General features: G+C 35.2%; 3 protein-coding genes across 3 annotated transcripts in view; all 3 read left to right on the plus strand.

Annotated features, from left to right (window-relative positions):
• LOC111053186 (mucin-5AC-like) overlaps positions 1-3,034 on the plus strand; it is a 126,321-nt gene extending 123,287 nt beyond the window's left edge. The window contains exon 5 of the mRNA XM_039437991.1: positions 37-3,034. Coding sequence (XP_039293925.1) covers positions 37-1,081 — 1,045 coding nt within the window. The 3' untranslated portion in view covers positions 1,082-3,034. The remainder of the gene's footprint in view (positions 1-36) is intronic.
• Positions 3,035-3,038: 4 nt separating this feature from the next.
• On the plus strand, positions 3,039-18,164 carry LOC111047805 (isovaleryl-CoA dehydrogenase, mitochondrial-like). The gene is made up of 9 exons (XM_039437992.1): positions 3,039-3,277; positions 4,044-4,133; positions 10,130-10,351; positions 11,893-12,054; positions 14,151-14,316; positions 14,649-14,742; positions 15,166-15,256; positions 16,791-16,959; positions 17,866-18,164. Exons 1-9 carry the CDS (start codon positions 3,149-3,151, stop codon positions 17,997-17,999), a joined length of 1,257 nt encoding a protein of 418 aa, XP_039293926.1. The 5' UTR covers positions 3,039-3,148; the 3' UTR covers positions 18,000-18,164.
• LOC120353593 (protein lethal(2)essential for life-like) lies at positions 6,782-7,961 on the plus strand. Its single transcript, XM_039437994.1, is given in 3 exon segments — positions 6,782-7,521; positions 7,524-7,678; positions 7,680-7,961. Coding segments are annotated over 3 exon segments (552 nt in total). The 5' UTR covers positions 6,782-7,185; the 3' UTR covers positions 7,741-7,961.
• Positions 18,165-23,456: the final 5,292 nt, after the last annotated feature.

A 23,456-nucleotide genomic window follows, 5' to 3' on the forward strand; every position in this document is an offset into this window, starting at 1 on the left:
GAAGGATTCCTCTAGCTCACACTTTTCTCCTCAAATTTCTGACTCATCAAATTCAAAGTACTCCCAGCTGACAGGAATCTCCATTGAAACATCGAATGGCAAGTACTCCAGTAGCCATTCCCCAACACACAGCTCCAAATACCAGGCAAGTGAGTACACAGCATACAGCAATCCATCAGACATTGGAACACCAGGAGGGATGTACACTGTCGGTTCAAGCTCTTCAAGCTCAGAAAGGGAAAATCATCGTCCCCCAAGTGTGAGATACTCTGATTGGGAGGGTTCTTCTGAACAGAAAGATGTACCATCAAAAGAAGAAGACAAGTCAGATAAGAGTCAACCACAGTTCGCAGCAGTCCATTCATCACAATTTTCAGCCCCATCAAGGACTGAAACTGCATATCCCAGTGGTATTGACATGATTTCAATAACTGGACCCAACTACAGTGTTGGATCAAGTAGTGAGAGCAGACGTTCCAACATTGGCGTTGAGCATGGACCAAGAAATATGAAGATCAGAAGGCGAAGGCAGATTCCATCTCACAATGAAATCGATGGTGATTTACCCAAAGATGAGCCTGAGTTCATATCAACCACTACAAAATACATGGAGAACAATCAAGAGTCAACAACTCAATCAGGTGCAAGCACAAACAGTCCCACAACAACTGAGACAGATACAACAACTTTTGTGAGTGCTGACAGGAATGAAACACTGAATGAAACTGTTGTTGAGTCAGAGAAGAATGTTCAGAACATTGATGATGATGACTCTGAATTGACAACATCAAAGCCTCAGGAGGATGGGTCATTTCTAAGTGTCATCAGAAGGATAGCTCAATTCAAATTCAAACTTGGTCTGACCTTGTTGAGGAGCACATCAATGGCAGTTTCCAGATACTTTCAGTCCGTCCAGCGTCGCATGGAAAAAGTCATAAGGCGTCTGGAAAAAAGGGCAAAAGAGGCCGAACAACAAAGAAAATCGAAAAATGAAAAGTCCATAGAAAGGAGAACGAAGAGGGAGGCGAAAAGTCATAGGAAATCCAAGAAAACTTACAAGAAGAAAAATATTAAAACATAAAAATTTTGGTGGCAGTGTTAGTTTGTCAGTCAACCTTCAACATTAAGTCGACCACAGTTGCTCTCATGTTGTACTGTACAGAATAATGAGATAAACCGTACTTGATATAATGTTCAAATTGAGTTTGATAACTGCATCAAAACCAAAGTCATACAAAGCTTGTTCCATAATGAAAGAAGCTCTAATGAACTCAAATAAGTTTGAATTGAAATAAGCAAGAATATTCTAGTTCATCTGAATATAACTGCCACATGAGCGTCAAGAGCTTCTCCAAGTCCAAATAACCAATAATATAAGAGGTAACTTGTGTTACCTCTTAGGTAATTCTCTTAGGCTATTCGAGGTAACTTGAAACAGGTACTTAATTCAGTGATAACATATTATTCGTAAAAAATAATAATTGATATTATTGATAATTAAAGTCTCCTTCAAAGACTCAAACGCAAAAGACCATTATAATTTATTACTTATGTAATCAGTTCTGTTTTGAACAAACCACAATTATTATTGAGTTTTGGCAAATGCTCATAGGCAAGCCATAAAAGCTTGGTGAACTGAACATTTGTCTATTGTCCACTCACAGAAGGAATACTTCCTATTTAGTTTAGCAATTTTTTTTTATAAGTGAGAGTTGAATGATAAAAATGTAGGCTATTCTATTTCATGTAAAATGAAGGCCTAAGTGAAATAATATCATAATAAGATAATCTGATAGAGCACCTCACGCTACACTCCAGATTAAGGATATAGGGTACACTTCATTTATACTTCAAGTGTTGAAGAAGGATTATTGGAGTTAAATTCAAGTCAATTAAGTATTATTCACGAAGGATGGATTGGATATTATTCAGAGAAGAAAACCATTCTATTCACAAGACACAACGTACAACATTCACAAGATATTTTGTATAAAAATGCACATCAGTATAGCTTTCTGCTGTAATCGTTTTGAAAAATGCACTTTTTTCTCATTTTGAAATAGAAAATAAGAAAAGTGCAAAGGAGGATAATTATCACTATCATTCACACATACTTCGTCATTCTGATATTTTCTTTCATATCTCATCTTAAACTTGAGTGAGATTTATTTCATTCAAAAAAGATCATGCTCATTTATTTTCTGAAAATTTCAAGTGTTGAGGTTTTAAAATTTATATAATATGAATACATGAATATCTCCTCCACATGATTAATTTTTCCGCTACCAATAGAATGAATTTACTTGAGGAAAAACGAGTTAATTTATTTTTTGTCGAGTTTGTACTGCAGCCAAAGCTCTATTCCATTCATGCTCATCTATCCAGCTCATTTATTGATATTCTTCCTTATCCTAAATAATCTAGAAGTTCCATAACTAGGCTATTCTTAAAATATAACTCATCAACTTTAACTACAATTACTGTCCTCTTATTCACATTTATATTTCCAGTGTGAATGACTGCGATAATTGAATTGAGACTGAAATGAGTTTTTCTGGAAGGTCATGTACATAGACTTATTAGCTTTAGATTACTATAATTTAATTATCATCCACTTCAAGTGCTAAGTAAAGTAAGAACTCACTGCAATTGTTTGATAGTAATATTTTAGTACCTACTGTATATTATCAATGAGTCAGGAGCTTATAACTTAGAAGGCTCACTTTGTTTGCAAATATTTTGATGATATTTCATAGCCAATGAGGAATCCAATAAAATATTTTTGTTATAATGTATTATGTCAAATACTATAAACAGTTGAACAGTTGTATACTATTTAGAGTTGAACGGTTTCATTTCAAAATTTTGTATTGAATGATATTCTTCACATATCTTCTATGAAACTCTCAAAACTATTCTCTCAACATTTTTATTTATCCATTAACCATTGCATTATTGCCTTTATTTGTAAATCACAACATCGTCACCACAATAAGAATATTCATAGCTGCTTCTATTTTAATCTCGTTAATAAAAAAAACACTCAGAACTGGTTTCACTGAAATTAATTATTATTAGCAGCTCAGTTTTGTAGTTGTCAATCCTATCAGACCAGATCGGGTTTTGTGTTGATTGCTAGCAGTTAAACATGCGAGTCAGAAGACTGTTACAAGTTACCAACAGATGGTTCAAGTTTAAACATTTGTGCAGAAGTTATGCTTCACAGTACTATCCTATTGATGACGAACTGTTTGGATTAACTACTGAACAGAAACAGGTGAGTTTCAATCCAATACTCTTTCATTGATTTTATGGATTGTTATCAATTTTTTTAGTTGTTGAATTTGTCCAGCTTCATATTTACTCCTGGTAATCTGCTAACTACCCTACTCACTCCATACTTATAGTGTTATCATACGTTAACCTAGTTTAGTTTGAATAATCGTGAATGAATAATTCATTCAACTATAATTATTATTGTTGTTGTTTTTGTTTGAAGTTTAAAGATAGCTTTTTAAAATAATACTTTGTAACTATAAAATTTTGATTTACCGTATTCAAAAACACTCTTGCCATTGACCTGTATATTTTCAAACAATATGTTTGGTGACATTTTCCATTTTCTAAATCTTTCATAATATTATACAGAATAATGTATTATTGACTCTTTTAATAATAGAGAATTACCAATTCTCTTAAATTACCAATTTGAAATTTTAAGATTATAAGTCTTCTATTTAAATATATAAGTCTTGAATTTCAAGTCTTATAGATTATGTAGGTATAACATGTATAGAATACTGTTGAACTCTCTAGGCCTATTAGCATCTCCATGTCCCCATGCCACTCCTGAAATGAATTTTTATTATTATGAATTTATTTCAGTAATGGAAATTTTAAGCATGGAAAATCCGTGATATTGAGAGTATTTTTAGTTGAGTAAGTGCATCTACAATATTAAAGTCTTATTCATGCTCATTTAAGTAGCCTACAATAACCTGCATTCTAGACAATTTGATTGTGTTTTTGACTGTTTCTTCCAGCTTCGAGAATCCATATTCAATCTAGCCCAGAAAGAACTAGCACCAAAAGCCTCACAAATTGACAAAGAGAATAACTTCAAAGATCTGAGGGTGAGCAATAATTAAATTAATTTATTTTCAGGTCTGATTTATCGATACTTTTTTATTGTAATAACCAGTATCCTATTAATCTATAATGAACATTATATTCTTTTCAATTGTATTTCTTGTTTTGGACAACTGGAAAATTTTCTTTGAAAATAATAATATAGGGTATACTATTAAATTTGTTATAATAAAAACAAATTGAATTAATATTAATTTTGTCACTCATATATGATGAATTATAGTATTATATATAAAAATCCTTTTTTTCTAGCCTGAGCTGTATAAGGCTTAGAAACTAGGATATTTCAGAGGCAGTGGCGGATCTACGGGAGGGGCTTTCGGGCTCAAGCCCCCCCCCAAAACGCCTAAATTTTTTTTTGTAAGAATGTAAATTTTATACAAATATAATTAGTTTGAAGCTGGTAAAGTATATTCATTGGCAAGAATGACCTAATTCCACTACTACGTCTTCAATTGTATGATATCCGTTAACGTTTTAATACTTTGTATAATATCTTAGTTACATTTACATTGCCTGCCCGCTCCGTTTATCTGGTTTCATTGAAATACACGTTTTTACTCCATAAAACTTCAACAATTAACTTCATTAAATGTAAGCCCTTTCACAAAATTTTCCCCTGTTCAGCCAGCCCCCCCCCCCCCCCAAAATAAAATTCTAGATCCGCCACTGTTCAGAGGCAGCACTCAGTGCTGCTACGCGCCCACTCATGTTAGTATTATGTATACTTTAAAAAAGCACAATAAATCTGGACTACTCCCACACACCAGTGACAGTGAGAGTGACCTGCACCAGAGACAAGAAAATATTGTGCTGCTCAGGATAATTAAATAATTGAGCTTATGCTCAGGATAATTGTTCTCTTTTATGTGATTCTCTCCATTTTACATCCTAAATGATCTGTTTTATTTTGAGTTTTATCCACATTTCTGTTCTTGGTTTTCATGGCAACATAAAAATGTCAATCCAACATGACAACATGGCAATCTTAAGCCCAGGATGGCTAAGTGCGTAAGGCCAGCCGCTAGACCAAGCTGACATTCAAGATTGCCTGCACAAGCTACGGGATAAGCTCAATACATTTGAGCTTATGCTTATCCTCTATCTATGCCTGCATATAGAAAATATTATTTCCATGAGTTCTGATTGAACTGTTCCCACTCAGCACGGCTTAGCAAGTATGAATACTGTAATCCCATTCAAACCCAGGAATAGTTATTTGTGCAACTAGTGCGCAAAGTGACAGTTTGCTGCATCGAAAGAAACGTTTACGCCCGAGCCGTAGGCGAGGGCGGAATGGTTTCTTGAGTGCAGCAAATGAACTTTGCGCACGTATTTCACATTAAATTATTCCTACAGTTACCATTGAATATGAAAAGTGGGTAATTATGGGTAAAATTGCCTGAATAATGTAGTAGTGTTTGAATGGCGAGGCGGCTGTGTGGTGTGTGCTGTGGTGGCACTGTGCTGTCGTTGTCCTTGGTTATAATATCTACTTAATAATTAGCGCGTTGTGCTTCGTTGCACCTCTGCTCACTATAGCAGCCACACCAGTCACTGTTACCAACTTAATTTTGATTTTGCTGCACTGGTGCTCCATATAACCTACTAACTATTTTGCGATGTCATGCTGCAAATCTGGAGTACGCAAAGTACTCACTTTGCGCACTAGTGCGGAAAAGTGATTCTTTGCAGCCTGCAATCAGTGCACAAATGGTCACTTTTCAGTGTATCTGTAGGAAAAATAATTTGTTTTATTTTTGTATCGGTCACTTACCACTTACTTGGTATGTGGGAATCCAATGTGGAGTGGTAAAGCTGATCATTTATTGTGTTTTTTTTAAAGTAGACATAATTGGGCTGATCATATATGGGCCTACCATAGCCTACAGGCTACATCACACTTGGTTCAAGAGATTTCTTTTATCTATTTGAATGTGTGATATGCTTTTTATACAATATTATTATTAAACTACTGTAATATAGTGATGAGAATAGAGATATATTGATAGAATTTATCTATTTTTAATTTAAAATGTATATGGAACTATATAATTATACTCTATAGGTACTTCGGCTTGGTCTGATATTCCAGTTTGTATGTAGTATTACCTTTATTTACCTGCATAAAGTCTGTAGTAACTTTATGTAATGAAGAGTTATAACGTGTATTTTAACCAAGATAATTATTGAAGAAATTTAGGAATGAGATTGAAATAGCCTACGTGATCTATTATAAGTATATTGACACAAATTTATTTCATATTTTCACTATGCAAAATCAATAAGAACGGTAGACTACCGTTCCTACTATATCATTCCAAATTCCTACTTCAAAGCCAAATTTCAAGATTTTTCTAGAAACGTTTTAGGCCTATATACTCCCAAAATTGTGGGAAAAGGCTTAATCTAGCATAGTAAAGCAAAAGTGAACAACTTTGGATTATTAGGCCTATGACATTTTATATTGCGGATACTGCGCGCAGCACGGTTTTTCTCACAATTTTGGGAGTGCGGTATATAGGCCTACAACGTTTCTAGAAAAATCTTGAAATTTGGCTTTGATGTGATGTAGGAATTTGTAATAATAGTAATTTACCGTTCTTATTAATTTTGCATAGGTAGTAAAAATATGAAATTTGTGTCAATATACTCATAATAAACCACGTATTTTAATCTCATTTTTTCCAATTACCTTGGCTAAAATACAGGTTTTAACTCTTCATTTGGCTCAATGTTTTGCTACCTACTGGATCTTTCTAGAATCATTTCGTATGCGCTGGAAAAGCGCGGGCGATAACTGCGAACGTATCAGCCTATAGGAGATTATTTCCTTTACTGTTCTCGTTCTGTGATCGGCTGAAATCCTACGCGATCTCTCCAGATCATTCCAGAACCATTACGAAGGTTTAAATACTCGCCGGGAATATCAGCTGTGCATCAGTTCAGTTGAAAACAAAACCGCCTAATCGCGAACCGGTACCTATAACGTGTTTGTGTGTTTACTATTTGCGTGTTCTTTGAAGATTTTACACCATGTCTCTGCTACTACGAGATATTCTTGAGGATATCTATAATCCAGCTAGCATTTACGATCAGCATTTTGGATTGGGATTGCTGAACGATAAGCTTGGACCATCGTCACACGGTTTGTTATCATCAGTGCCATTGAGTTCCGGATATCTTCGGCCCTGGAGACACCCTGACTCCGATTACAGCGGCGTGTCCACCATCAAAGCTGATAAGAGCAATTTCAAAGTCAACCTCGACGTTCAACAGTTCAAACTCTGCGGAAATGATTTGGTGATTGAACTCTGCGGAAATGATTTGGTGATTGAAGGCAAACATGAAGAGAGGAAAGACAGACATGGGTACTCTATGTGTCTCATCAGTTTACTCGCCGCTACAACCTTCCTGAGAACGTTCACTTGGAGTTCAAACTATCTTCAGATGGAGTTTTGTCGTCGATGGCACCGAAGAAAGTTGAAGCTGTTAAATTAAATAATGCAACAGTTAGCTGCATTAAAACAACAGCAGCAACAAATTTCCAAGGATGTCAAACAGCAAAATGGTGAGAAGGTGGAAACCTGAAGAACTGTTGGCAATTGTACGTAAAATGCGTTGCATTTTTTGTTTGAAATTAAAATTCCGTAATTTTGAATTTAGAGCCAAAGGCTGATTTGAAAAATTAAGGAGTCTGATTTTTATCATATTTACTACATATTGTATTTAATTTTCCTTCTGTATTTGTTTCTGTGTGATCAATAAATATAACTTTTTCTCTTTAAGTGCTTTATTTATTCCACGCTCATATCTTGGGAACAATGCGTTTAATCGACATAACTAACTATTCAAAAATGAAACTTGATAAATTCTCTACACTTTTTGTTCAGTGGAATTTTGTGATATTACCAACAATTCCCGAGATATTTGCTCTTGCGAATGTGTGTAATTGTTAAAATAACAGGTTTTTATCTAATGTTTTGCTCTCTCAGGGATTATAACTCTCCAACAATGCATCGTAAAAATTGATGCTTATCGAAGGTTTGTAGAGCATTGAATTCTCTTTGAAATGATGTATTATTTCACAATCCCAAGTTTTCCTCTCATTGTTAAATTGTTATAGCAGCTTCAATGTGGGGGGTGAAATTTTCATTGCTGCAACAAGTGTTAACTCAGTTGTTCCACACCTTCAACAGAGGGGATAAAGATACGCACTTTTGCTATATCTACCTACTAACTAGTCTAAATTAAGCTGCAAAGTCAAAAATTGTGTCACAGACACCCCCTTCAAATTTCATTATCAAACGATCAATTGTTGTAGCAATGAAAATTTCACCCCCTACATTGAAGCTGCTATAACAATGAAAGGCACACTTGGAATAGTGAAATAATACATCATTTCAAAGAGAATTTAATGCTCTACAAACCTACGATAAGCATTAATTTATACGATGCATTGTTGGAGAGTTATAATCCCTGAGAGAGCAAAACATTAGATAAAAACCTGTTATTTTAACAATTACACACTTTCAAGAGCGAATATCTCGGGAATTGTTGGTAATATCACAAAATTCCACTGAACAAAAAGTGTAGAGAATTTATCAAGTTTCATTTTTGAATAGTTAGTTATGTCGATTGAACGCATTGTTCTAAAGATATGAGTGTGGAAGCAAAACGCTGAAAAATTCAACTTTTAAACCACCCTAATCCCCTTAGCACATGAGTTAGGAATGGGGACTTTTTATATGTTCTCCTCCTAACTAGTCTCAACAAAGCTGCAAGGTCAAAAATTTTGTTTAAAACATTCCCTCCAAATTCCTTTGTCAATTGGTCTATTGTTGCAAAAATGGAGATTTCACACTCAACACTAAAGCTGCTGCAAAAGGTGTAGGGAAATTCGTAAAAGTGTGGAATTATACATCAAATTATTGAAGAGAATATAATGCTCTAAAAGCTTATAATCAGCATGGATTCTTCCCATCGATTTTTAAAAAGTTATAAAAGCAAAAATAGGAAAAAATTGTGGTAAACGTGTTTTTTCAAACATGTTACATCTTCAAGAGCGGATATCTCGAAAAGTAGAGGAGATATCAAAAAAGTTGTGAAATGAATATTGTAGGAAATTATGTAAGCTTTAATTTGTTATTTGACAGTCAAGTCCTTAGTATACATAGTGTTCGAGTTTTATGCAAGAAACCAAAAAATGGTATCTTTAAACCACCCCAAACCCCTTAGCACAGGCGGTAGGGTTAGGGATTTTTGATATGATTACCTCCTCAACACCCTAAAGAGAACTGCGTGGTCAAAAAATTTTTTCCAAACATTTCCCTCTATACCCTTTTTTGAGCATTCATTGCCTGGACTAATTAGTTAAGGTTTCTTTTTTAGTGAGGTCCACTTACAATGGCAATATTTGATTTGCATTGATGTTGCTATCATTTGACAAAGCAAATATTGTTTAGCTCTATCCTTTTCTAGCTGCGCAATGTTGCCAAATCGTTTTTTAACAATTTAGGAATAGCCTATAATTTATTAACAATCTGAATTATAATCATTCATTATTTAATCATAGAAAAATATATTCTCTTGGCGAATAATTTATGATTGATTAGGCCTATTTTAAACAAAAATGAACAGTTAATATTAGATATTACCGGTATCAGCTATCCAATATAGAAGACAGTTGCAATCGGCAACGTTGTTATCCTATTTCTCTCCACTGTCATTATAACGGTGGAACTCACTAAAGGTCTCCTGCCATTTTACTGTACATCATAATAAATAATGAGATTTTCTTTTGTGGGGCTGTGTTGAAGAAAGTGTTTATGCTCTTCCCGTATCGCATAAGGAAGTACCTATGATTAATTATTATGCTCACAAATAAGGTCCAAAAAATCTAAATATTAATGATGGAAAAACATGTTTTGTTAATTATTGAACTTTAAAATAGTGTGTTTTCATTCTCGATAAATTGTAGTCGTTCTGGAGGAAATTGGGTGAGCTTGGCGCCCTGGGCATAACAGTGCCATCCGAATATGGCGGCTCCGATGGATCCTACTTTGACCACGTGCTGCTCATGGAGGAGCTGTCTCGCGCATGCGCGGCAGTCGCACTCAGCTATGGCGCACACTCCAATCTGTGCGTCAATCAGATCAACCGAAATGGCACCGACCAACAGAAACACAAGTATTTGCCAAAGGTGAGTGCCACCATGTGAGGCTATTAATTTACACACATTAGATGCACATATGTGCAAGTGCACGTGAGGTCATGCATGACCAAGCGCGCAGATGAGAAAAAAAATCTGGGAAGAGGCATATAGGATATAGGAACATATTGATGTTGAGCCATAGGTGCACCCAATGTGATCACACCCTAAGGCTATTACACACAAATCGGTTTTTGGACGTTCGTTTTTTTGCCTTCCTTTTGAAGTCTACCAGATCGAACAGAACTTGGCAAACACATTATCTATTTGCCAGGTCATGTTTAATCTAGTAGAATTTGTAAGAACGGCAAAAAATCGGACGTTCAAAAATCGATGTGTGTGCAACTAGGTTTACACCATAGAGAAAATATAAGATAAAAATATATCCCATGGTATAGGTCGTTTATGTTCCAAATTTCAAGCAGATTTCTTATTTCAAGCCGATTACTGTCGACAACTGTTCATTATTACTCTTTTTGCCGGGTGAGAGTCAGTGGCGGATCTAGAATTTTATTTTGGGGGGGGGGCTGGCTGAACAGGGGAAAATTTTGTGAAAGGGCTTACATTTAATGAAGTTAATTGTTGAAGTTTTATGGAGTAAAAACGTGTATTTCAATGAAACCAGATAAACGGAGCGGGCAGGCAATGTAAATGTAACTAAGATATTATACAAAGTATTAAAACGTTAACGGATATCATACAATTGAAGACGTAGTAGTGGAATTAGGTCATTCTTGCCAATGAATATACTTTACCAGCTTCAAACTAATTATATTTGTATAAAATTTACATTCTTACAAAAAAAAATTTAGGCGTTTTGGGGGGGGGCTTGAGCCCGAAAGCCCCCCCCGTAGATCCGCCACTGGTGAGAGTGTAAAAACGGTACAGTATGAGACTACCAGCATCACATAGCTTCACCAAAAAGAACTACTGGGAATATCGGCTTCAGTTAACAATGACATTTGGAGCATACATGCCCTATACCATGAGATATATTCCTATGATATGTTTTCTCTATGATTACACACACATCGGTTTTCGACGTCCAATTTTTTGCCGTCCTGATGGATTCTATCGGATTGAACATACCCCTTGGCAAACTCATGATGTATATCTGCCCACATAATTTGTTTGCCAAGCCAAGTTCTGTTTACTCTGATAGAATTTATAGGGACAGCAAAAGGTAGGACGCCCAAGAACTGATGTATGTGTTAACAAGATTGAAAATATTAACTTGTATTGAGAAATTTTAAATCGGAAATCGATTTAAAGCTTTATTCAATTTATGTGTTGAATTCTATATGAACTGTCTGTTTATCATTGTTGAAGTGTGATTCGAATAAATAGTACCTAGTGGAGGTGATCGGCACTAACGATGTTCATCCTTAGGAGAATAATTATTTCCAGTTATTCATTCCAATAGGGCTACGTAAAGTAGATGTGTCCAACATAAAATGAAAAAGGGTACCTACTAGTAATTCTATTTAATTAGTATTAATCAATATTGTATAAGAAAACTTAAATTCTTCTAGCTGTGTTCAGGAGAGCACATTGGAGCCCTGGCCATGTCCGAACCAGGCTCTGGCTCAGACGTTGTGTCAATGCGGCTGAAGGCGGACAAAGTGCACGATTACTATGTTCTCAACGGAAACAAATTCTGGATCACAAATGGACCAGACGCTGATACATTAGTGGTGAGTTTGAGACAAACCCAATCTAAAAGTAATTCTATTCCAATCAGATATTATATTTCAAATGTTGAGCATCCATACGTAGGTAGATATGAGGATTTGAGGGGAATGAAAATTGGCAGATCGAAAACAGAGTAGAGAGTACATGGAATTGGGAATCGATGACTGTGGAATTCAATTCAATTTCAATTTATTCAAAAACTTTATACATTACATAGTATGTAAAAACAAAGTAAACGCAATATATTAGATTGTAACATTAATATGAAAAATGACAAAAATCTGGTGTGGCGCACTCACACAACTTTCCTTGCCGTTATGAGAATTGATCACCTGACGCTAGTGTTCTCGCGCATCTCAAGTCTACTTATAAACAAAGATCTGAGCCAGCTGGTGACAGAACAATAACGCTGGAGACATTCGAGGTCTGCTTTCTCTCCATAGTGAATGATTTAATAGAATCAACAGTTGCCAACTGTTTGCAATTGGATAATCACATTTTCTCGAATTCCGAGCTTATTTTCAATTTTAGGTGAAAATGTTGCTGAACATTAATTGTAGAGATTTTCATGGTCAATCTTTTCCACGAGAAATTTTTTGTTTAAATTGTATCTTAGCCTGATAATTGGGAATCTAAAATCAAACTTTGCATAGATGGGGCGGAGCTCCTGATTTTTTTACAGATATGGGACTTGTGGCAGTTGATAGAACTTATCAATAACTATTTTAGGTATGGATTTAATCAAAATCGTTGGAGCCGTTTTCGTTCGAGAAAATCGCGAAAACACACACACACACACACACACACACACACACACACACACACACACACACACACAGACCAATACCCAAAAACCACTTTTTTGGACTCAGGGGACCTGAGAAATTGGGGTACCTTAATTTTTTTCGGAAAGCAATACTTTCCTTACCTATGGTAATAGGGCAAGGAAAGTAAATGAATAACTCCATGCTTGGACGATAAGTCCGTGTGCATGGCGTAGTCTTCTGACAATCGACAAGAAAAATAATAAGAATACTTTATTGACACTAGATACTATATAAAATCTAGTTACTGAGAAAATTACTATAAAATAAGAAATTGAAAATTATAAACAAAAATAATAGTTCAACAAGTGACTTTAACTAAAAAAAATTACATCAATTTAATTAGCGGCAAATGGCAGGAAGCCAGATCAAACCAGCTGTGAACTACAAGTACCTGGGTTCAAGCTTGCGGAGGGATTGTGTGCTGGATGTCAGCATGGAATGGGGTACATTATATAGCCCTTCTTACGCGTTCACAAGAAGGGATCGAATAAAAGTTGAAACTTAGTGGAGCGGCGAAGGTAACTTCAAGCTTCACCGTGTTGAAAAGAATTCATATATTTGAATAGGTCAGAACATATACCGTTCCACTACGTGCGCCACCATTTAAAAACAATGTCTTCTAAATACACTGATTTCTTCAGCACTTCCAAGCTTGAAACTACCTTAGCTCCACTTTGTTTTGACCCTAAAGGTGCGTACAGATATACGCGCCTCCAACACGCTCCGCGCATGCTCCGCTTTCGCTCCGCAATCGCTCCGATCATGAACGTTACGGGAGATGTTAGCTCTTCTCGCATTCCACTCTTGCTTCCCGGTCGATCATCAATCGATCTGCTCGAGTGACGTTCGATGGCGGAGCAGAGCGAAAGTCTTTACGTTCCTTTAGAAATTATTTAATGAGAGGCACATTGAAGGTTGATCCACTAGTTAGCGGTCAAAACATAATGGAACAAATGGAGCACAAGGTGGAGGGTATATACAAGGTAGAAGGAAACAGAGACATTTGGATACATGCATTATTTTCAACACTAACCTACCTTCTCCACTCCACTATGTTTCGATCCTAAGAAGAAGCTGGTGGCGAGGATGAGGTTGTTTTGTAATATTTGTCATTTGCATGAGGAATATGTGGAGAGTGCATAATTTATTCAAGCCTCTCCATGACAGCTTTCATCTTGTCCAATCCTATCAGTCAATATGGATTATATTGTCAGTTTTTCAAACGCAATTAATTTAATTAGCAACGTACCAATTACTTATTATTTTTTTAGGTTTACGCAAGAACAGACCCGAACGCTGAGAAGGAACAGCATGGTATTTCCGCTTTCATAGTAGAGCGAGGTATGGAAGGATTCTCAAACAGTCCAAAGCTAGATAAATTCGGAATGAGAGGATCAAATACCAGCGAATTGGTTTTTGAAGATTGTAAAGTACCAGGTTCGTGATTATTCTCACTTTGTGCCCTTATTCATTCATACAATTGCAACCAAATCATATAATTTAAAGATCGGGGTAGAAGAACAGGCGTAGACCAAAACTTTCCTTTTCTCAAACTTTGAAAAAATATATCTAAAAAGAACTAAATTATTATAATTGGATGATATTTTGATAAATGACCTAACTCTTATTTATTTACATGTTAATATTCAATAATATTATTTGTTGTAACTTGAGTGCATTTTACTTATTTGTATTGTTTGTGGAAATGAATTTAAATTTGAAATATACCGAATTATCAAACGTCACTCAAATGTGTTTAATTTTTGTAGCTGCAAACCTACTAGGAGCCGAAAACAAAGGAATCTACGTGTTATTTAGTGGACTGGATCTGGAGAGGCTTGTTTTATCGGCTGGACCGATTGGGTGAGTATCCAATTACAATTTACACTTATTAGTGTAAATTGTCAAAATTGTCAAAATGTCAAAATCTTCTTCCTGGCTTTATGAAAGAAAAATTACGATAGTCAAACTATTGAAATTGATTTCAGACAAGCACAGAGATCCTATTGTTCCATCGATTCTTGCTTGTATTGTGAGATTCACTTCAGACTTCAAACTGTTAGTATTATTCGTACAGTATGAAAAGCAGTGATGTTATTTATAAGGTATTATTCTGACGATTTAAAGATCATCATAGCAATACAATTGTATCAAAATAAAGAAAATCTATTTATCAATACTTTATTTCTCATTCAAAAGTGTTAAGCATTGTCAAATCTCTTGTATTATGTTGAAACTCCAGTGTCTACAAAATAAAAAATACTTATTATTTATGCAATGTTTCAGAATAATGCAAGCCTGTTGTGATATTGCGTTCGACTATGTCCATGAAAGAAAGCAGTTCAATCAGAAAATCGGGGAGTTTCAATTAATCCAGGTACGCTATTGCAATTCAGTTATATGATCTTGATTCCTGTTCAACTGAAATGCTTCATTGATGATTTATTAATTAATGTTATTGAATGTTTTATTAATTGATGTTATTGAATGTTTTATTAATACAAAACTGAAGCCTCAATGCTCAAGAGATCATCAAAATTATCACCATAAATTATTAAGGTGAGTTTCAACTTAACCTACAACTGATGATGTTGCCTTGAGCATTATAAATTGAGTTTTGTTTGATTCAATTCTACAGCATTATATGATAACATTTCCTACATTATATCTTCTTCCTTTCACGGGTTAGGCATTACTGCCTGCTACGAACCTATGTGCCTCTAAAATCAGCCCATCTCTTCCTGGGACGTGCGCGATCTCTTCCTTCAAATGACTGATACAATAGGACTTGTTTGTGGATCTGGTCATCACACATCCTATAAACATGCTTCGACCAGTCACTCCTGTTCCCATCTATTCTATATCTTACAGTAAAGATGTTGAGATGAGTCCGTGTATCTGTATTCCTGTAGCCATCTCTGCTACATCCATATAATATGTTCTACGGAGAAATCTCATCTCTGATGCTTGCAATCAGCTCTCATCACGCTTTGAAAGTAATCATGTTTTGCTTCCATTCAATAGTGTAGGTGAAGCAATCGTTCTGTAAAAATTAATCCTTCTTTCATTCGATGTACTATTCCTTAGAGTTCGATGGATTGTTCCACATATGTGTTGGAACCTATTCAAACTTCATTATATTTGACTTTTATTTTTATATGCAGTGGTATAAGTTATTGTATAGTACATACACCTCGATTGAGTATGATAAATTCAACAATAAAATATTCATTGATACGATATTACTACGGTAGGCAGTACGAGACTAAAAACACTAATCAAATACCAAATGAACTACTTGAAAATTTAATTACAAATAATTACTTCAAAGAGATCTATGTATTATAATCGCAGTAAAGAAATATAGGAGAACAGCGTTGCCGTGTCCATTTTTGGACACATATGTGAGACTCAAAATTCATTCACATGAGAAGAATACATTGCATTCTCCTCGTTAATATCACCAATCATCAGAAAATGAAGTATTTTATCATGCCGAAACCAATCGTAGTGTTTTACATTAAAAACAAAAGGGTATTACTGTATGAACTTTTTAAATAAATTGTTTCTTTTTAACTGTATCTTAGTTTTCAAGAATAATGGAACTTAATTTTTACTCATTGGTTTGATTGATATTACTACGTCCAGAAGTTTTGGTAATTTGACTGTTTTTCATATCCCAAGTAATAATGACTATTGTACTACTTCTTCCTTTATAGAATTCTTTTTCTCTTGTTCGAGTGCCTATTCATTTCGAATTTTGGCTATCAGCATGGTTTTATCTTACAGTATTGTATTGGTGATAATCTTGGAACCCTACTCGGTTGACAACTTCTCAAGTAGACTTGATAAAATTCTCTAGAAAAATGGTTGTGATTGAGTTGTGTTTGAGTTGTGTTTTGTTGTTGCAGGGTAAGTTGGCAGACATGTACACAGCACTGAGTGCTAGCCGCAGCTATGTGTACAGCGTGGCCAGGGCATGTGACAGAGGGCATGTCAATGGCAAGGATTGTGCCGGAGTCATACTCTTCTCTGCCGAGAATGCAACCCAGATGGCTCTGTCCGCAATGCAGTGCTTAGGTCAGCTATTTGTTTGTTTTTCTTCAATAAAGCTTTCCGGTGCTTTCGATGTGAACTAAGTATTAGTCTGTCATCTGGATATTTCATATTCACTCAATCAATCAATTTATTTAGCCTGACGATACAGTAGTACATAAGGCTATGTCACAAAATATTTTGTTTTAGAATATTTTTAAAGATTTTAGGATATTGTTAGAGCAAATGAGTTGAAACTTAATCAGGAAGCTCTGACTCACGGCGTTGGATCACAGGGAAAATTCCATCATGAGCGGAGAAATTTCTACAGATTCTCGATCTACACGTTTAGATTCGCTTTCCTTTGGATTGTCCATGGTGTACGTCTTTTTATTATAGTAGATATTTCTAATATGTCAATCTTATATTCTATAATATGTCAATATTCATGTTCTGAATATTAAATTGGAAATTTGTTCCGCTATTAGTGGATAGACTAGAGTGCTTTCTACTATCTGTGTTATACATTTGTTATTTGTTAAAAACACTTCACTTATATGGGCTACTTTTGCACAAATTAATAAAAACAATATAAAAACCCTTTATTATTAAAAACTTTAAAATATTTTAACGACTAGTTTTGACCATAGGTTTTTAAAAAATTACCTATGGTCGAAACTAGTCGTTAAAACATTTTAAGTTTTTAATAATAAAGGGTACTATGAGTTTTTATTCATTAAATGTTATTTGTTATACATTGAAACTAAATTGGAAATTTGTTTCGCTATTAGTGGATTGACTAGAGTGCTTTTCTCTATCTGTGTTATACATTGTTATTTGCTATATAATGAGTCCATTCTACTATCTGTGATATAATAATGGTTTTCAATGGTTTGAGATGTCGCATTATTTATATTGTTGATAATAATAGCAAGCTTTTGTATTTTTCAGGAGGAAACGGATACATCAACGACTACCCGACCGGAAGGTTGGTGCGTGATGCCAAGCTGTACGAAATCGGAGCCGGAACCAGTGAGATTCGCAGGCTTGTCATTGGAAGATCAATCAACTCTGTCTATAGATGATAATTCGCTCAATAGTGATAGAGATTCAACGCTGTTTTCCTAAAATCAAGCCATAAAAGTGGAAAAAGATGATGGATGGGTAAAGATCCCAACACAAAAATGTTTTGTTCTTTCAATAAAATTTTTCGTCAGAAAAAAGTTATAAAGACGATGTTCAGAAGAAAATTATTGTCAACTTTTCTGAAAAAATACCCCCAAATCAAAACTCACCTTTTCATTTATTTCAAGGCTGAGCCTAAAAAATTACAAGATTATATATGCTCACAAACCCCAGTATGTATGCATTATCAATATAAAGAGTATGAATTAGTAGTTTACTGTAGTTTACTGCTGTAAGTTTCTCAGCTGAAACTAGATAAGCATACTTAGCACACTTAGCTATAATAATATAAAATATATGAGCGAGTTCAAATTATAGTCTTAGCTGTTTCTTGCATCCCCATATATAATCAGCCTATTTATCCAATCTCCCTCATTCAGATTCCTGTCAGTCTATCATATAATATATCATACCTCAATACCTGTTTTGTTTATAATTCGTGTGGTCGACCTGTTCTCCTCCGACCTGGTGGGTTTCAAATCCCTCTGGCCATCTCTCCTGTCATCCGTTGCGAATGTCCTAACCATACAAAAGGCGTCCTTCCAGTTCTACTGTTGCATCCTATTTACAAATTCTGCTTCCAATAATTCCTATTCCAAATATTTGCAAATAAATCAGATTTTGATCGAAATGTGTCCTACCTAACAAAGATAACTGGTATGATTATCTTTCTAACATCTCAGGCTTCACCATTGATGAAAATAGCGAGTCAGAGAAAAGTGGAAACTCTAGAATGATGAATGAGGCCACCTGTTAGCACGCCATGATGAAGAGTACAAAGAAGAATTTGGAAGAAGTGTTTCTTTCTGCAGTAAAACCATCCACAACGAAATTATTCACATTATATAGGGCATGATAAAATAGTCGATTAAGGGCCATACTACTCCATCAGTATCATCCTGATGCTTAGGATCAACTATTAAGCCCGTTTAGTCGATTTGATGTATGGTTGCATTCAATATAACGTGTTTCAATTGATGGTTTAAACTAGAATTTTCGTTCAACTTTTTTTTAGAAAGCGACGCTAAGTGTGGGTTTTTCGTCATCATGATTGCTGAGGTCAAATGCCAATGAGAACAACAAAATTATCTCTCTTTGTTCGTTATCTTCACAACAATCCAGTTCCACATGAAAGGTTTTTAATGTTGTAAGACTGATTCAATGATCATGATGCTGGAGCTCTCGCTGATATTGTTTTAAAAACTCTCCTATACTCTGTCCAAATAGGCATGAGCTCTGAAGGATTAGGCCAACCCTCCTACTACTCACACACACAAGCGCAGTCTCCTTTTGTGTGTGTGAGTAAAGGGATGGTCTGTCTACCTGTATACTACGTAGTATACATAGTATATCAATGGCGCAGATAGGCCGGGAGTGTGTGCCTGCACGTGGGGGAGCGAGGGTCGGCTTAATCTTTCAGGGCTCATGGCAGTTTGGACAGACTAGACTTGGGTATAAATGATCTGAAAATAGTGGCCCAAACCTACGATGGTGCTTCGGTAATATATGAGAAAAATTCTGGTCTACAGGCTAGAGTGAGATAAATATTTCCTCGTTGCAACATTCTTTCATTGCTACGCACACAAAGTTGCTGTTATTGTTACAGATATCTGCAAAGCCATTGAACCATCTAATCTGTTGTTCAATGGACTGGAGGCATTATAATATGTACATTTCTAAAAACAGTCCAACCATAACACCCGAAAGCTGCAGATATCCTACTAGTAAAGGATATCACAGCACAAAGTGCAACGAGGTGGACATGTAGATACAAAAACTTTGAGAATTTGATAAAGCATTCGAATGCTGTGTGTGAGGCTCCAAGGTCGGAAATAGAGCAAGGCGAAGCAAGCAAGAAGTTGAAGCAATAAGACTGCTAAGCACCATTGGTAGAGCCGATTTCGTAATATCTCTTTTCATATTTGATGAAATTCTCACTTTCACACATGTCTTGAGTAAATAGCTGCAAAATGAAGTATCCACCTTCAGAAGGGGAATGTATAATATGATAGTAAGTACAATACAACTCAAAAAAGAAGTGAATATGTTGTGTTCTCCCAACTTTGGCAACAGGCAACACATAGTAAGATTTGCTGAAGAGCATGGCATAAATGTTGAGAACTGCAGGAGCTCCAAACGTAAAAGACGAGAGAACACCCATCTAAAGTGAAGTGTAGTCACGTCAACCACCGGTGCTTCTAATACGCTAGGCCTGCTGGAGAATCAAGAGATTCAAGCTGAAAACTATTGGAGAGAATGGCGACTCATTTCATGTAGTAACTGCTGGAAGACTTGATCACCGATTCAATGAATAGTCCTTTCTAGGCTGATCAATTGATGGGATATTAAATTTGAATTTTGAGAAATCAAAGTTATTTTGGAACAAGTTGGGTGATATTGCTAAAATCAAACGTTCACTCTTGAAAGCAGAAATGATTATTACCGAAAGCTGTCTAGTTGATCCAACAAAATGAGTTATATGTGAATATTAAATGTAGAATAGGGCCGGCTGCGCCCTATCTCCGCCCTCCTAGGTCAAAATAAAGGCAGCAATCCTATTTTTATCTTAATCATAACAATTTATCCAATTTTTGCAATATGTACCTTTACTCTTCAGTTGAACGTTTTCCGATATTGACAGATTTCATTCATGTGCGTTTTATTGAAAAGTTTGTGCGTCGAGCACAATACTTCCTCGATCTATCATTATTTGACATACCGGTATTATAGTCTTTTACATGGTCAGGCCAGTATTGTTTTCAGAGAGCTAGTTTTAAGTATCTCATACTCTATGATGATTGAATGATCAAGTGCAAATGAACTAGTGCTCATCCTTGTTATAATAGCAGTGAAGAAAGACAGGAGAACAGCGTTGCCAATTCTCTGCCTTGCCTCTGCCTTCTGTAGAAGATCGCTGATACAGGTATATTCTATGTAATAGTAACTGTTCATACTTGTTAAAAATAATCTATTATATTTTATTCGTCGTCGAAAATATATTTTTCAATTATTTAATAATGCATTTTCCTAATTGAGATTAACAACTGATGAGTAGGGAAGTGAGATTGCGAATCAGGCACATTAGACCAGGAAGTGCCCTAAAATTACCATCAGAAGCAAGGACATTGATTTTGTAAGGGTTACCCCCAGACGGGGTATACTCTTCTAGGAGAATTCCATACCCCCCCCCCCCGGCTAATCCCCCTAACTGGCTCCCTCAATCCGCCCTGCACCCTGGATTTTATCCTGCAGATGCCCTTGATAAGTTAATATTGTTGACGAGATTTTTATCGATTAGAGACACACTGGCTATCTATTCAATTAGATACGCTTGTCAATCAATATCTGATAATCTTTGACAAACTAATTTGAAGAAAGCTTTGTCAATCTTATTTCGAAGATTCTAATCATTTGAAGAGAACCATACCAATAAATTTGATTGGTTACAAATTCAAAGCTTCAGAATACCACTTTGCAAACAAATTATTTTTGTAAATGAGGAATTCTAATAGTAGCCTGGAAACCAGTGGTGCTAGAAACTCTATATTGATTGAAATAATGTGGTTCAAAACTTCTATTGAAGGCTACTATAACTTGCAAATCAGAAACTTTATTCTGTTTATCAGGCTATTCGGAATATTTTCGTTCGATATGATTCACACAAAAGATCAAAGCTTCAGAAAGATATTGTACAACTCAATAGTTACACCAAAATTCTCCATTTATTTCATACTATGCGCTCTCTATATATTAGTACACTATTTTATTAATCTTTTAGTTATGAAGGACTTCTCCTACTGGATTGATTATATCCACTATTCGACAATTATAAACTTCATTATTCAATACGGCCTGATAAAATTGGTGGATTCACGACTATCTACTTTGAATAGAACGATAGAAAATGTTGATCTCATGTTTAGCAGAATGAAAATTAAATTCACGCCGAACAGTTTCAGTTATATGTGGTTCAACATATTCATATCTTTTGCAAGTACATTACATTGCCAGTTCTATTATCACTCACATTTAATTGAACGCGAGTTTTTCTTTGGAACAATTATTCTCGTAATAAGAACCTTGCTACAAGTTCAATCTCAATTGATTGCTATTTTATACTACTTGTACTGTTTTGGCCTTATAGAGAGATTCCAGTGTTTGAATAGCTATGTTGAAATTATTATTGGATGTAAAAAATCCACTTCTTTAGATAATATATCTATATTACACAACAAATTAGTACTGGCTCTCAAAAAAATGAATCATATATTTGGTTTGAACATTTTATTCATCTTCTCGTTAGTTTATATAGATTTGATAATGATATTTTCGTGGATAGTATTTAGGCCATTTTCCGAATCCAATTTAGCTTACACTGCTACCCACGTAGGACGACTGGTTATTATGATCTATCACATCACTTATCCTTCTCAAAATTTGACTGAAGAGGTTAGTCGAAAACAAATTTACCAAATGAATAAAATTGAACCTATGGTATAACATTCATAAAAATAAAAATAAGTTCTATAAATGAAAACGTTATTATATTATTTTCAAAACTTGTCCCTTTTTATTTCAGAGTAAGAAGATTCTAGTACATTTACGACACACAACAATGAAAGAATGGCCCATAGAAATGTGTATACAGGTACGTTAGCCTAATTATTGATAAAGGAATTCTATCAGGAACATAATCTGAGAGTTGGAGAAACTAAATGAAGTCAGGAATTTTCTGATTCTTTGTGGTGTATGGTACTATTAACTTTTAAATTATCATTTAAAATTATTATTGTTAAGAGTAAGTACAATTGATTGTTATCTTTAATGAGAGCTATGTTGAATGATCAATAACTAATTCATTTCAGATTTCAAGAAATCATTATCCTGAACATATTCATAATATTTTGAAATTCATTGAAGGCCCGCGATAAATTTTGCCCAGTGGTCTGTAGGATTCTTCTTGCACATGGGGATTCATCAAGTCAGTGTCTTTTTGCGCTTTCCCTATTCAATTCTTAATATGGTGTTTTGGATTTGCCGCTTCCCCCTGGTTCAGCCATATTTGCACAGGTCCGGTTTGCACAAAGCCGATTGAATCACAAACCGTGATTAATTTCACGAGAACCAACCAGAGAAGCCGTCTTTTCTATGGGGCCTATGGATTTAAAAGGCCTTCTTTTAGATTACCACGATTTTTCAACCGTTGGTTGAAATTAATCACGGTTAAAATTAAACCTGATTCTATTCAGCCGGCAATGAGTAGGTATTACATATTCTTTACATAACATCCGCTTTTTCAGTCTCGGCACTTTTAACACTCAACTATTTATATACTATTTGCAGTTCTGTAATTAAAT

This window comes from Nilaparvata lugens, chromosome 11, assembly GCF_014356525.2.
Source record: "Nilaparvata lugens isolate BPH chromosome 11, ASM1435652v1, whole genome shotgun sequence".
NCBI classification, from domain to species: domain Eukaryota; kingdom Metazoa; phylum Arthropoda; class Insecta; order Hemiptera; family Delphacidae; genus Nilaparvata; species Nilaparvata lugens.

Coding starts and splice junctions, on each gene's coding strand:
- LOC111047805 (XM_039437992.1), top strand. CDS start 3,149: ATGCGAGTCAGAAGACTGTTACAAGTTACCAACAGATGGTTCAAGTTT. Junction 14,743..15,165: donor TTATCGGCTGGACCGATTGG/GTGAGTATCCAA, acceptor GCAATGTTTCAG/AATAATGCAAGCCTGTTGTG. Junction 16,960..17,865: donor GTCCGCAATGCAGTGCTTAG/GTCAGCTATTTG, acceptor TGTATTTTTCAG/GAGGAAACGGATACATCAAC.